This window comes from Salmo salar, chromosome 14 (genome assembly GCF_965601325.2).
Source record: "Salmo salar chromosome 14, fSalSal1, whole genome shotgun sequence".
Taxonomy (NCBI): domain Eukaryota; kingdom Metazoa; phylum Chordata; class Actinopteri; order Salmoniformes; family Salmonidae; genus Salmo; species Salmo salar.
In genome coordinates, this window is record NC_138304.1 from 69,281,025 (window position 1) to 69,293,913 (window position 12,889).

Genomic DNA, 12,889 nt, shown 5'->3' on the forward strand with positions numbered 1-12,889 from the left:
GTCCCATGTAAATCCCGAAACCTCATAATGCCCAATGTTGTCCCATAAAACTGTGTTGGACAATAGAGAGAGAAAGGGGGCTTTTTCACGCATAAGGGGTTTTCATAAGAGCACATTGAGAGAAGCCCCTCCGCGACACGCCCATGGATTATGTGGCTGTTGGTGAAAGCGCTTCTGGGAGCGGCAGGTGCGTGTGCCAGACACGGGGGTCGTGCGGTCGGCGACCATATAGGGGAGCTGACTATGTCGAATGCGCGCAGCTGCCAGCAGGAATTTTTTCAGAGATTGTCACTTCCATTTAACTTGCTCTTTTTCACCCCCTTGAGATGAAGTGGTCTCTCGTGCCCAGGTTCCCTCGACGTCCTCTCCCGGTTTGGAGACGAAAGGGACCGCTAAACGGTGACATCCCATCCCGCCTCAGCACCGTGAAATTGTGGATTAAACCGATAAGCGGTGCCACTGATATCGACCTCGCATTTCTTCAGGACGTATAATTGAATGCCAAAATCTAAGAAGGCAAGGTTAAACAAAGTCTTAACACAATAACTCTGTCTATTCCCTCGACACTTCTATTCAAGCCCCATATTTCTAAATCATGATCCACCACATCATAGGCCAGTCTGTTGGTTACTGTGAAATTGGTCTTGCAATACTGCAGTAACTTATCAAATAAAATAGGTTACAGTCTTGCCTACTCAGTCAATTAGGATAGCGCACAAATCTATGCTGATGGTGTCTACATTCACAAAGGAAAGTCTGTGTGTGTGAAGGTCAAGAATCGTATCTCTATAAATTGAACCATGTCAAAATGCTTGAGCCTCACAGCCACAACTCATTTTCCAGGGTTTTTAGTGTTTAGAAAAATACAAGCATATTTTTTTTGTTGTAAGTTGAAACGGGGGGCTTTAGGTCGTGTAGGATATTCCCTCAAAGTGTTTGCTCCGTGCACATTGATTGCTAATCTCTGTCGTTCAAACCATGTCCCATTCCAGCAGCTCTCCCTTCAGGGCAAGTTGGGTCCATACATAATCCTCCCAAACTCCGTCACGTATCCCACTGGGGTTTGGCTAAAATGCTATGTCTGTCAAAGCACAACATTGTCTGCTTTTCACACCATTTCTGGCCAAAATGATTCATTCCCCCTATAGATACAAACAATAAGACTAAATGACAGCAATCTGTAATATCAAACACAAGTGTGTGTGTGTGTGTGTGTGTGTGTGTGTTAGAAGGTTCGATTTAGTGGTTTGTGAAGATACATATATAAAAAAAATATCTGCTCAGTTCACTAATATAATTCATAATATTCTACTTGCTGTCTCGTGCGGTTTCAACCCGTGAGCCTCTGCTGTATCCGCGGCTGCCAAAACGGACAGTGAGTGCTGCAGCAGCAGCCAGTGAATAAAATGAAAGATTAAATAGTGTGATAAACTGGTAGATAATCATCTTTTCATTAAACTTTCATCCCGGGCTAACTTAAATATTCAAGAGCCCAATTACACAGCTTGTATCTTTTTTCTTTAACAAGAGCAGTCAGGGTGAGTGTATCTCGCTTAAGGGTTCAGTGAGAGCATCATTACTGAGTGGCCACGGGGGAGTTGACCCATCTCTCATGTGCTGGGCAGGAACCAGACTGAGAGATGGAACAGGCTGGCTGATGGCTGTCTAAATAAAGTATAGAGAGACAGAGAGGTGTATAGATTTTCCGGGCGGATAGTGGAAAGATGTGTGCATTGTGATGTGTGCCATAAACAGTGTGCGTGTGCGCGCCACTCTGATCTAGTCGCTCTCTCTCGCTCTCTCTCTCTCTCTCTCTCTCTCTCTCTCTCTCTCTCTCTCTCTACTCTCTGTCTCTCTCTCTCTCTCTCTCTACTCTCTCTCTTTCTGTGAGTGTGTCAGTGTATTAGCAGTCAGAGCACTGAAGCCCAGGGGCGATTCCTGTGTGTGCTTGCGATAAAGGGAAAAGGGAGGAAGTATAGGGGGGAAGGGGTGCGATAGTAGTGTGTGTGTGTGTGTATGTGTGTGTGTGTGTGTGTCTGTGTGTGTGTGTGTGTGTGTGGTGGGGGGCGGGGGGGATGTGGAGAGGAAAGAAAGAGAGGAGGAAGTTGGGAAGGGGGGGTTGTGCAGAGAGAAAGGGGGGTAGAGATATAAAGAAAGAGAGAGTATGAAGAAGGGGATGAACAACCAGAAAAGCTGAGAGAGCTTCCTCTGTGCTGTCAGTGCTCCTGGATCATGTCCCCACTGGGCTCTCTTTCCCTCTCTCTCTCTCTCTCTCTCTCTCTCTCTCTCTCTCTCTCTTTCCTTCTCTCCCTCCTTCCCCCTCTTTTTCACGAAAAGAGGAGAAGAGTGTCTGGGCAGGGTAATTAAGAATGGCCTCTAAACACAGGAGTATGGCAGGAACGCTCCAGATGAAAGTAAATGATTAAAATAATTACAGGCTCAGAGCTGACGAGCCGGAGTGTGGGGTGGCCGCCGGACATTTGTCGGTAATTAGATAATTAATCTGAATGCAAATGATGAGCCCTAACGAAGCAGTCAAGCTGAACCAGCGACAACTGCCGAGAGTGAAATAGGAGAGGAGAGAGAGAAATATGAAAATGAGTATAAAGTATCCAGCTTCCAAAGTCAGCCTGCCAACACACAAAGCCAAAACACATCAGAATTGTAAATCAATAACTCTAGCACCCAGTTTGAGTGTAGCTTGTGCATAAAAAACTCCTCACATCTCAACATCTATAACTCTCACTCATTGTGACAAGTAGATATGAATAACTTGTTAAAAATACACAAGCCTACAAAGGGTGCCTGACAGTCGGAGCTCGAGCAACTGCATAGCAAATTCTAATGTTACAAAAGGTGCATTTCAGAGAGCTCAAACCGGAGGTTTACAGAGCCCAGAGAGACAAAAAAAAGACAGAAAACTAATGATGAGTAATGCTGAGATTTCTGCACACAGTTTAAATCCATTTGCAAATTGTGTGTTTATGGCTTTCTAACCTGACTGTTGATCATTTTCTAACCTGCTACAGAGTTGGGAGGTTTGGAGGGTTGGAAAGAACAAACTGAAAGAGCAATCCCGCTTGAAAAACAGAGCAAACTGATTTCATACTCAATAAAAAGACAAAACATATGATAAAAAAAAGATGTGTTGCATAATCCAAAAATGCATTACAAAAAGGGAATTTTGCTTTTAATCAGGATGTGTGTGTGTGTGTGTGTGTGTGTGTGTGTGTGTGTGTGTGTGTGTGTGTGGTGTGTGTGTGTGTGTGTGTGTGTGTGTGTGTGTGTATTAAGCCTAGCAGTATCCTACCGGTTAAGAGCGTTGGGACAGTAACCGGAAGGTCTCTGATTCAAATCCCTGGCCGACTAGGTGGTACATTTGTCGATGTGCCCTTGAGCAAGGCACTTAACCATAATGGCTCCTGTAATTCACTATGGATAAAAGCGTCTGCTAAATTACTAAAATATGTTCAATTTTTTTGTGTGTTTCTTTTTTCTTTTTTTTATCTTGCTTTATTGGTTATTAAACACCCCACTTCAATTAAAAGAAAGTAGTCTGTATATTCCAGAGATAGACCGTGGTACATTAATAATTTTCAGCAGAGGGCTCTGATTTGCAGTAGGCTTTCAGTGGCACCTGACCTGGGTCACATGAGAAGGAGAAAAGCTTCATTTTTCATGACGTCGACATCTTGCGCCCATTATTACAGTTTTGCTGCGTAATCTGAGTGTACAAACGAGTTTGAGTTGTTGCTCAAGCAAACTTCTTTAAAATTGTTACCCATAAATTACACTATGGAATATTTGATCGGGATTCAGGGACAAGACTTTGTCCTGGTTGCTGCTGATAATATTGCCGCCAACAGCATCATTCAGATGAAACAGGGTAACGTTATGACTATGACATCGCTTTTTTGCAGTTAGCCAACTAGCTATTTAACCGGCTTTTGTTGGCCATTAACTAATTCATAGAATGTTTAAAATTAGTAAAAGGTCCAACATATTTGTCTCATACATTTCCGTTTTCAGTCATATGTTAACTTACTAGTTAGAATGGTTGTGTTCATTAAGCATTCTAGCCTAACTAGCTAACATCTGCTGTTTGAGCTAAATAGCTAACTAGTTAGTTAGCTAACTAGCGAGCTTCCTTTCTCATTGGCTAATGAGTCGAGATCGGAAAAGCACACACTCTTAGCTAACTGATGTGGCTTCCAGCAGGAATGTTAGAACAGTATCTCTGCTTTCAGTTCTCACCTAACGTTAGCTATCTGTCTATCTTGCACGATTTTAACTGTTCACGCGACTAAGTGTGTTGGGAACAATTGTGTTGGACTGTCTACCTAGCTTGCTAACTTGCATGTTCACAAACTCAAAACAGTGGGTTACAGACTTGTTAGATAGGTAAAATAAGGCTAGCTAGTGTGTTAGCCAGCCAGCTAGGTAGTTTGATTCTTCGAATTGTGGAAGTCGGCAAGGAGTGCACACACAAGTAGGCCCAGATTACTATCAAAATGACTTGCAATATTTTCCTCTGTCAAAAAATCTGAACGCTATTTGTAATCAAACACATTTTAGGAAAATGGTGTATTCTTTTTCTTTAGTATTTCCATGCATCATGTTGAACATTTCACTGGTGTGTGTGTGTGATTGAATAACTAACACCTTGTCTATCGCCCTCAGACCAAGACAAGATGTTCAAGCTGAGTGACAAGATTCTATTGCTATGTGTGGGAGAGGCAGGTGACACAGTGCAGTTTGCAGAGTACATCCAGAAGAATATTCAGCTCTACAAAATGAGAAACGGTAAGTTCTCTTTCTTGAGTTTCTCCGGTGGCAAAATAAAGATGGCCTAGTAGGCCTATTATTCATGGCACCGCTACGCTTCTAATCTTGATTTAAATATAGAAGGAAGATTTGAGTTACGGGGTTTCCATGGTTACGTGTGACATGGGCATTCCTTTCGTTTGACTCTCTTGTCTTTCAGGTTATGAACTCAGTCCAAAAGCGGCAGCCAACTTCACACGCAAGAACCTTGCAGACTACCTTCGAAGCAGGGTAATTATTTGCCTAATAAGTCAGACACTAGCGAAGATTCCATCCAATTGGCAACAGATTTTTATGCAAATATTGTAAAGTCTGCATAAAACGATATGCACGTTTTTTCCATCAAACAGACTTGTTGTGGATAACAGACTGTGCATGATGACTTAGTGCACAAAAAAATATATACTTTTGGGATTACTTTCCAATGTACAGAATAAAACATTTAAGTTAAATTTACATTTTACATTTAAGTCATTTAGCAGACGCTCTTATCCAGAGCGACTTACAAATTGGTGCATTCACTTTATGATATCCAGTGGAACAACCACTTTACAATAGTGCATCTAAATCTTTTAAGGGGGGGGGGGGGGTTTAGAAGGATTACTTTATGCTATCCTAGGTATTCCTTAAAGAGGTGGGGTTTCAGGTGTCTCCGGAAGGTGGTGATTGACTCCGCTGTCCTGGCGTCATGAGGGAGCTTGTTCCACCATTGGGGTGCCAGAGCAGCGAACAGTTTTGACTGGGCTGAGCGGGAACTGTGCTTCCTCAGAGGTAGGGAGGTGAGCAGGCCAGAGGTGGATGAACGTGAATGTGTTCCCATCGCATTTTCAATTCTTCCGATGGTTTTGTCACAAACTGTTGTGCTATATAGCAAATGTGCCCACTCTGGTTTTGGCATGTGAGCTGTAGTCAACAGCTCGCAGATACAGTGCGTGTAGGATAGCCTACATAACAAGGATATTATGGATAAAAGCGAGATTATTTTCATTTGTCAAACAGCAGCCAAGCATCGATCATCATGTCACCAGAATAAGACCCTTGATATTTATTGGAAAGGAGTATCAAGCTCATTACCATGCACTTTCACCACGCTGTGAATTTCACCATTACTTATTTAACCTGCAGCCTAATAAACTGCATGCTATCCCTAGTCAAAGCGGGAGGACCACACAACATACAGTTGAAGTCAGAAGTTTACATACACTTAGGTTGGAGTCAATAAAACTTGTTTTCCAACCACTCCACAAATGTCTTGTTAACAAACTATAGTTTTGGCAAGTCTGTCAGGACATCTACTTTGTGCATGACACAAGTAATTTTTCCAACAATTATTTGCAGACAGATTATTTCACTTCTAATTCACTGTATCACAATTCCAGTGGGTCAGAAGTTTACATACACTAAGTTGACTGTGCCTTTGTAACCGATGTGAAATGGCTAGTTAGTTAGCGGTGGTGCGCGCTAATAGCGTTTCAATCAGTGACGTCACTCGCTCTGAGACTTGAAGTAGGGTTTCCCCTTGCATCGCAAGGGCCGCGGCTTTTGTGGCGCGATGGGTAACGATGCTTCGTGGGGTGTCAGTTGTTGATGTGTGCAAGGGTCCCTGGTTCGATCCCGGGTTGGGGCGAAGAGAGGGACGGAACCTACACTTACACCTTTAAACAGCTTGTAAAAGTCCTGAAAATTATGTCCTGGCTTTAGAAGCTTCTGATAGGCTAATTGACATCATTTGAGTCAATTGGAGGTGTACCTGTGGATTTATTTCAAGGCCTACCTTCAAACTCAGGTGTCATCTAAAATAACCCTAAGACAGTTCTTATTTGATTAATGGTGGTCAGACCCATCTATGTGAAGCTAGCCACAATAAGGATTAGCCACATCAGTGGACTTTGCGGTTAGCCTTCAAAATAAAAGTATGGCATAATTCTACTACTTGTATTCCTTTGCATAATTGTCATTGACATACTTTTATTCTGAAGGCAAACTGCAAATTCCACTATTGTGCTAATCCTTAGTGTGGCAAGCTTCACAACACATGCCCCGGTCAGGTCGAGCCTCACTAGCCAAATGAAGCTAGCTGGCTGCTTATAACGTTAGCTTTGGGCAACAGGGTTAAGTAGCTGGCTAGCTATTTATTTTCATGAACTGAAGTTCAATTTCAATAGGCGAACAACAAGTGGCAACCTAGCTAATACTTACTCACAAGGATTCCTAAATCATTGCTAAGAATAATGAAAACGACTGCAGGTTCTACTGGTCATTGTTTTTTCAGGCTGGTTGTATTGGTGCTAGCTAAGTACCAAGCTAAAACTAGCTAGCCCAGAAGTTGCGGTCGAGCAAGTGATGCTTTATTACCAACGCGGTATTGTAAACACACCATTCGTGGCTGGTGTTTGCTGACTTTTTTTGTACAGCTTTGGCAGTGCTTCTGTATATTTTTTGACACGCATAGACCCAAACGGCTTTCCATAATATGTATGTATGTCGTGAAGCTAATAGCAGTGACGCTATTACTGTGTAACCCCAGTAGGGCCACATCTGAAAAATAGCGCACTTGGAAGTGTGTACTGGTGCTCGACCAGTCAGCGAAAGCCAACATCACCGACGACAGAACGGTTGATTGTCAAGGGATTTTGCCTTTGAGTTGTCTCGCTGAAATTGTCTTAATCTTTCAAATGACTGCCCGACTTGTTGACTGCTCGATCCACACAGCAGACATTGTGGGCTAGGTTAGGAATGCTATGTTGCACCTGTAGCGCAAAATTTTACGTGGCGTCATTACGTCATGTACCTACATTATATAGGTATGCACGGTAGTTTTGACATCGGTTTTTAACATCGGCGTTAAACTCGACATCGGGCCGATACTGATATTGGCATTTTTAGCTAATATCGGCCGATTCCGATATGTTCACCGATATATCTCGTGCATCCCTAGTTCGCACCATTGGTTTTCTTAGAGGAGTATCTACACAATGAACATATTTCCCCATTGATGAAAATATGCCTTTTTGATTAGACACCCTACAATATTTCTTTATTTCAATTTACATTATAAATAGAGGGAATGCTTTTTGTGCTACTGCACCCTTTATGTCCACCTAAGATAAATCTCAAATTTACGAAAATGGCATCTGGGAATAACAGTGCAAGGTTCATTTAACAGACAAATAAGACAATGCATTTTAAGAATGTAAGCTGAATTTTTGTATTTTTAGTTCAAGTTATGTTGCTTCTGTGAGACTGTGACATGCAGTCACGACTGCTAGCATGAAAAACCCATATTTTAAATTGGCAAGAAATGTATTAATGCCCATGAAATATGCTATCATGTGCATCATTAGCATATTAATTGTACATAAAGTGTGATCACTTATCTGAGAAAGTACAAAAAATATCTGAAGATGTTATCTGAGGGTCCCCTCAACACCAAAGTTTGCTTTGGAGCTTTGAAATCGGGAACTTGCACAACTGTCAATAACTTAATAATAAAACATCTGATTGGTTTAGAATAAAACTGTTATGGATATAACCCAATGACTTGGTTGAAGCATTAAACAGCGAAAAAAATAAAATGTAAGTCCAAAGATGGGAGGGGGTTTAATAAGTACGCTTACCCTATGTAATTGTGCATGGCTGTGCTGTAAAGTTACAGCAATGCCACAGTGGGACAATGTCATTATTTAATGGGGACCAGTGCTTGTATCTTCTCCAATGTAGCGTGGCCTACTATACTATGTTACTACTAAGTTGCTCTCTGCTTTTGCCGCTTAGCCTTTGTCACACATTCAGGTGGGAATTCAGTCTAACGAGCGTACTACACTGGACACTTAACCTTTGCAGAGCATGAGTCATTCCCATTGTTTTAGATGAAAATTGGGCACAAGCATGTTGGCCGCTTCCAGTGTAGCAGCTACAAAACCTACTGCTTTCATGGCGTGCTAGTGTAGCACACATGTTCCACCCATTTTGTCTCTGTGTACCTCTACTATATCAGTTTGAGATGTGGGCAGCGAGTTTATTTTGACTGATCCAGAGACATTTGTCAATATGTTGTGAATTGGCATAAGTGTCGCTCATGTCTCAACGGTACGCAACACCTGCAGCAGAAACGTAATGCAACCCACCGGGTCCCTGTCCTACCACTCCTTGGAGTGAAGTGTGTGTGTGTGTGTGTGTGTGTGTGTGTGTGTGTGTGTGTGTGTGTGTGTGTGTGTGTGTGTGTGTGTGTGTGTGTGAAGAACACAGGAGTCAAGTCTCCTCGTGTCCGTCCCTCTGAATCTCATCTGGTTGTGGCGAGGTTAATATGTTAAGAAGAGTGCAGCCGCTGCCTGTCACAATAGCAGAAGGATGAAAATAATTACAAAAAACAATTAGTGAGGCTGAGAAGGGAATGTGGGACACAAGGAGGTGGGAGCCGAGGGAGTGGGATATGGAGGGGAGAGAGGGGGCCAGTCCCGAGGGCTTTGAGCTAGACCCAGAAGTCAACACGGCACAGAAGAGAGTGCGAGCGAGTGTCTGTGTTAGTTAGGCTGCTACTGGTTTAATATGTGCTTTAGATATTGGATAACATTACAAAATATTCAGAAATACATGCCTGCCCAAAGGCAGCAATACCATATATATATTTATTTTTTTATCCTTTGGTAAAAATATCCTTGTTTATGTATATTGAATTTTTGTATGCGGTTCTCGCAGGGTTCCCAAAAGTATTGCATTTTTTTTTAGTTAAAGCAATTTCTCGTTGACATCCCACACCTTCCTTTAGCTATGCTCCCCAATTCACACCCACCCCGGAATATATGGACATGCAAATATGTTACATAAACATGTTTTCCACTCCTTCCTGAGCATTTCATGTTTTTTCTCTCTTGTCTACCTGAATGGAGGTGAGCTAAGCTGTTAAGCGAAGAGGATGTCTCTTGTGGTTCGAAACCTCGAGGGATAAGTGGTAGCGATGGTGCTTGGAATTGTGCGATTGGGGAGTGATCTTGCACTGTGTACCTACCAGGGATCCAGAACAACAACTGGGCCTCTCGATAACCCCAGGAGTAAGCGCCAAGCATCAGAGAGATGGTGTGAGAGAAGATGGAGAACACTGGCAAGCAACTGTAAAGAAACCTGAAATCCACTAACTGCATTATGTATTTCAAAACTGTATTTGTAAAATGGACAGAGAATTTCAGTGGCAATGGTCATTTACAGGGTTTGTAAACCATTACCTCAGTCATATGTAGCCTCTTGGGTTGTATCCAAAAGAACAAGTAAGTCCTCTTGCTTATTTAAAGATTTAGCAAAAAGGCCACAGCAACAGTTTCTGGTGCTAGCGTCACATATGGGGTTTTCTTTTTTTAGTACAGCACGGGCACAAATAATTACTAGTGCCATATTGCACACGACTCCCCTGTTCCAGCACAGATGAACAATTAATACAGCACATTGAGGAGAAATGCCAATAAAGAGAACATGTCCTGGGGCACGGTGCACAGAGAGGGGGAGGGAGTGCAGGAAGGAAGGAGAGAGGGAGCGAGCGCTGGCACGTGGAAGAGGAGAGGGAGAGTGAGCGGGGTTGGGTTGATTTACTACGGTTCACTTCTTTCATCACCACAACTAACCGTACATCCTTTTAGTTGAATGAATATTAGACAGCCCATCTCTCTCGGTGTGTTTTATGAGGTTCTTTTGAACGTGTTTGTGACTTGGCGTGAGGTCAGGTGCGGGATTTAACGAGCCTGCTGCCCGGCTGTTGGTGCCCTCTGAGGTGACATAGGGAGGAAGGGTTATTTTGATGCCATCTCCTACGCTGTATTGTTACGTTGTAACCTGTGAAGACGGGTGGGTGGGGGTGATGCCACTGGAACACCCACACAACCCCTCTCCACAGGGAGCATGGCAAGTCGGCCTTTCTTTCCCCTGGTGCAAGTGTCTAACACACATTGATACTTGGGGCAGGTGTTCAGGTTACTGCAGCTCAGGGGATGTCACATTAGACATCCACTGTCTCTCTCTATTCTAGGACTGGGTTCACGTGCAATGCTTAGCTGCTGATTTGTAGCATTCACTTCATAGCATCGGTAGGTTTGACTCATTTTAAACGGAAACTCTACAATTGTCGAATGACTGGTTTCACACCACGACTGGTTTCTGAAACTTCCATTTCTCCTGATTAGAGGGATTATTGCAAGGAGGGATGATGGCGAAAGAGGAGTATTGCGATTGTGTAGAAGAGCTCATTGAAACGGAGTGGCTAGAAGGATAAAATAAGTAATTTAAGGGAGAGGGAAAGAGAGAGAGACTACAGAAGTTTTTAATGAGCCCTGGCGTTACTCCAGGGTGAAGGCGGGAGTGGAGGGGTGTGTGTGTGGGGGGGGGGGGGGGGGGGGAGCAGCAGCGGGGGTGCCATCTCCCAGCAGATGTCATACTGCTGGTGACACCATGACCCCCCCCCCTCCATGTCACGGCAGTTTCACACCCCTCCCCATACTCTTGCGCCGCTGTTGTTGTTTAATCTCCTATTTTGTTAACTTCCAAATCACAGCCGATAATTAGGAGCGGCGACGTTTGAGCGAGCTGGAAAGAAACATTTGATTTGCCTTCTGTTGCGGTCTTAATCATACGCTGCCGCTTCAAAGTGTCTGGCAGCCAGCTTATGCAATGATCATTTCATGTTCTGACCATAGAGAGAAATCGTTGGCGTGCAATATTAAATCGATTAGTCTCTATGGTACTGACTATTGGTCGCTGTCGGAGCATCAGCCTTGGACGGTAATAACGAAGGAAAGGAAAACTGGACGACGTTGTTTGGATGTGGGTGAAGAATTGTATTGTGTGTGTGTGTGTGATCATTTTGTTCATCGTCCTTCCTTACAGCTCCATTGTGCGAACATTGTCATCACACGATAATGTCTTCATATCGCGATAATACCATAATGTCGCGATAATAATCAGAATTGCTTTTCACATCTTCGCTGACCAATGCCTCTCTCCTCTCTCACCAGACTCCGTACCATGTGAACCTGTTGCTGGCTGGGTTTGATGAGACGGATGGCCCGGGGCTCTACTACATGGACCACCTCTCTGCTCTGGCCAAGGCCCCCTTCGCTGCCCACGGCTACGGAGCCTACCTCACCCTGTCTATCCTCGACCGTTACTACAGACCAGGTGGGATCTCTCGTTCTCCATACGTCTTTTTACTATTCCTCTATTTTATTGCCCTCCATCTCCTCTTTCTGCCTCCTTCTGTTCTTAACCTCTCGTCTGTTTCCCGTTCCTTTCGCTGTGTTCTTCGAGGCTCTCTCAATCCTTAACAGAATTGAAATAGTAAATGATTGAAGAGTTCTTGTGTCGAAGTTTAACTTCATCAGGATGTGCAGCGAGTCATATTGCTCTTTTTTATTCCTGTCTCCCGCTCTCGAATCTCTCTCGTGCTTCAGATCTGACTCGCGATGAAGCCGTGGGCCTCCTGAAGAAGTGCGTTGAGGAGGTGAGCTCTCCTCTTTCTGTTTTCGAGCGAGCTGAATGACGGCGGTGTGCTTCATCACCACCTCATTATTTGGTTTTAAGTTCATCACGTTTGGAGATATTGCTGTGATGCACGTTGCGCTTGAATCTTTTCCCACACAGCAGTCGGGTGCAAGTTACTTGATTTGATCAAATTGAGACGTCTCTAATTTAGGAAAACTACATTTAGTGAGAACTGTTCAATGAACTGAAAATATCAGCTATAACAGGAGCATAGCTTTGTTTCTCCTATATTCTAGTGACACCCCGTGCATTGGCATGAATAGACTCATGACCTAACTCTCCTCTCTCTGTCTCCTCCAGCTGAACAAGCGCTTCATCCTCAACCTGCCCTCCTTCAGCGTCCGTTTGATTGACACGGAAGGCATCCATGACTTGGAGAAGCTTATGCCCGTGGGTGCCAAGTTCGTTGCTCGGGCGCCAAGTTCCTAAGCTCGCTGCTTACCCCTAATGCTCACATTTTTGGGGGGTTTTGTACCGTAGACCTTTTGCTCTTTTTGTTCCAATAAAACGTGACACACCGTTGAGATATCTTTGTCCTCGT

At 43.6% G+C, this 12,889-nt stretch overlaps 1 protein-coding gene across 1 annotated transcript; it reads left to right on the top strand.

Moving 5' to 3' along the window:
• The first annotated feature begins 3,657 nt into the window (after positions 1–3,657).
• On the top strand, positions 3,658–12,874 carry LOC106570036 (proteasome 20S subunit beta 2). The gene is made up of 6 exons (XM_014141946.3): positions 3,658–3,886; positions 4,681–4,803; positions 4,985–5,055; positions 11,823–11,985; positions 12,258–12,307; positions 12,649–12,874. The coding sequence occupies exons 1-6, from the start codon at positions 3,796–3,798 to the stop codon at positions 12,775–12,777; spliced, it is 627 nt and encodes a 208-aa protein (XP_013997421.1). The 5' UTR covers positions 3,658–3,795; the 3' UTR covers positions 12,778–12,874.
• The last annotated feature ends 15 nt before the right edge of the window (positions 12,875–12,889 follow it).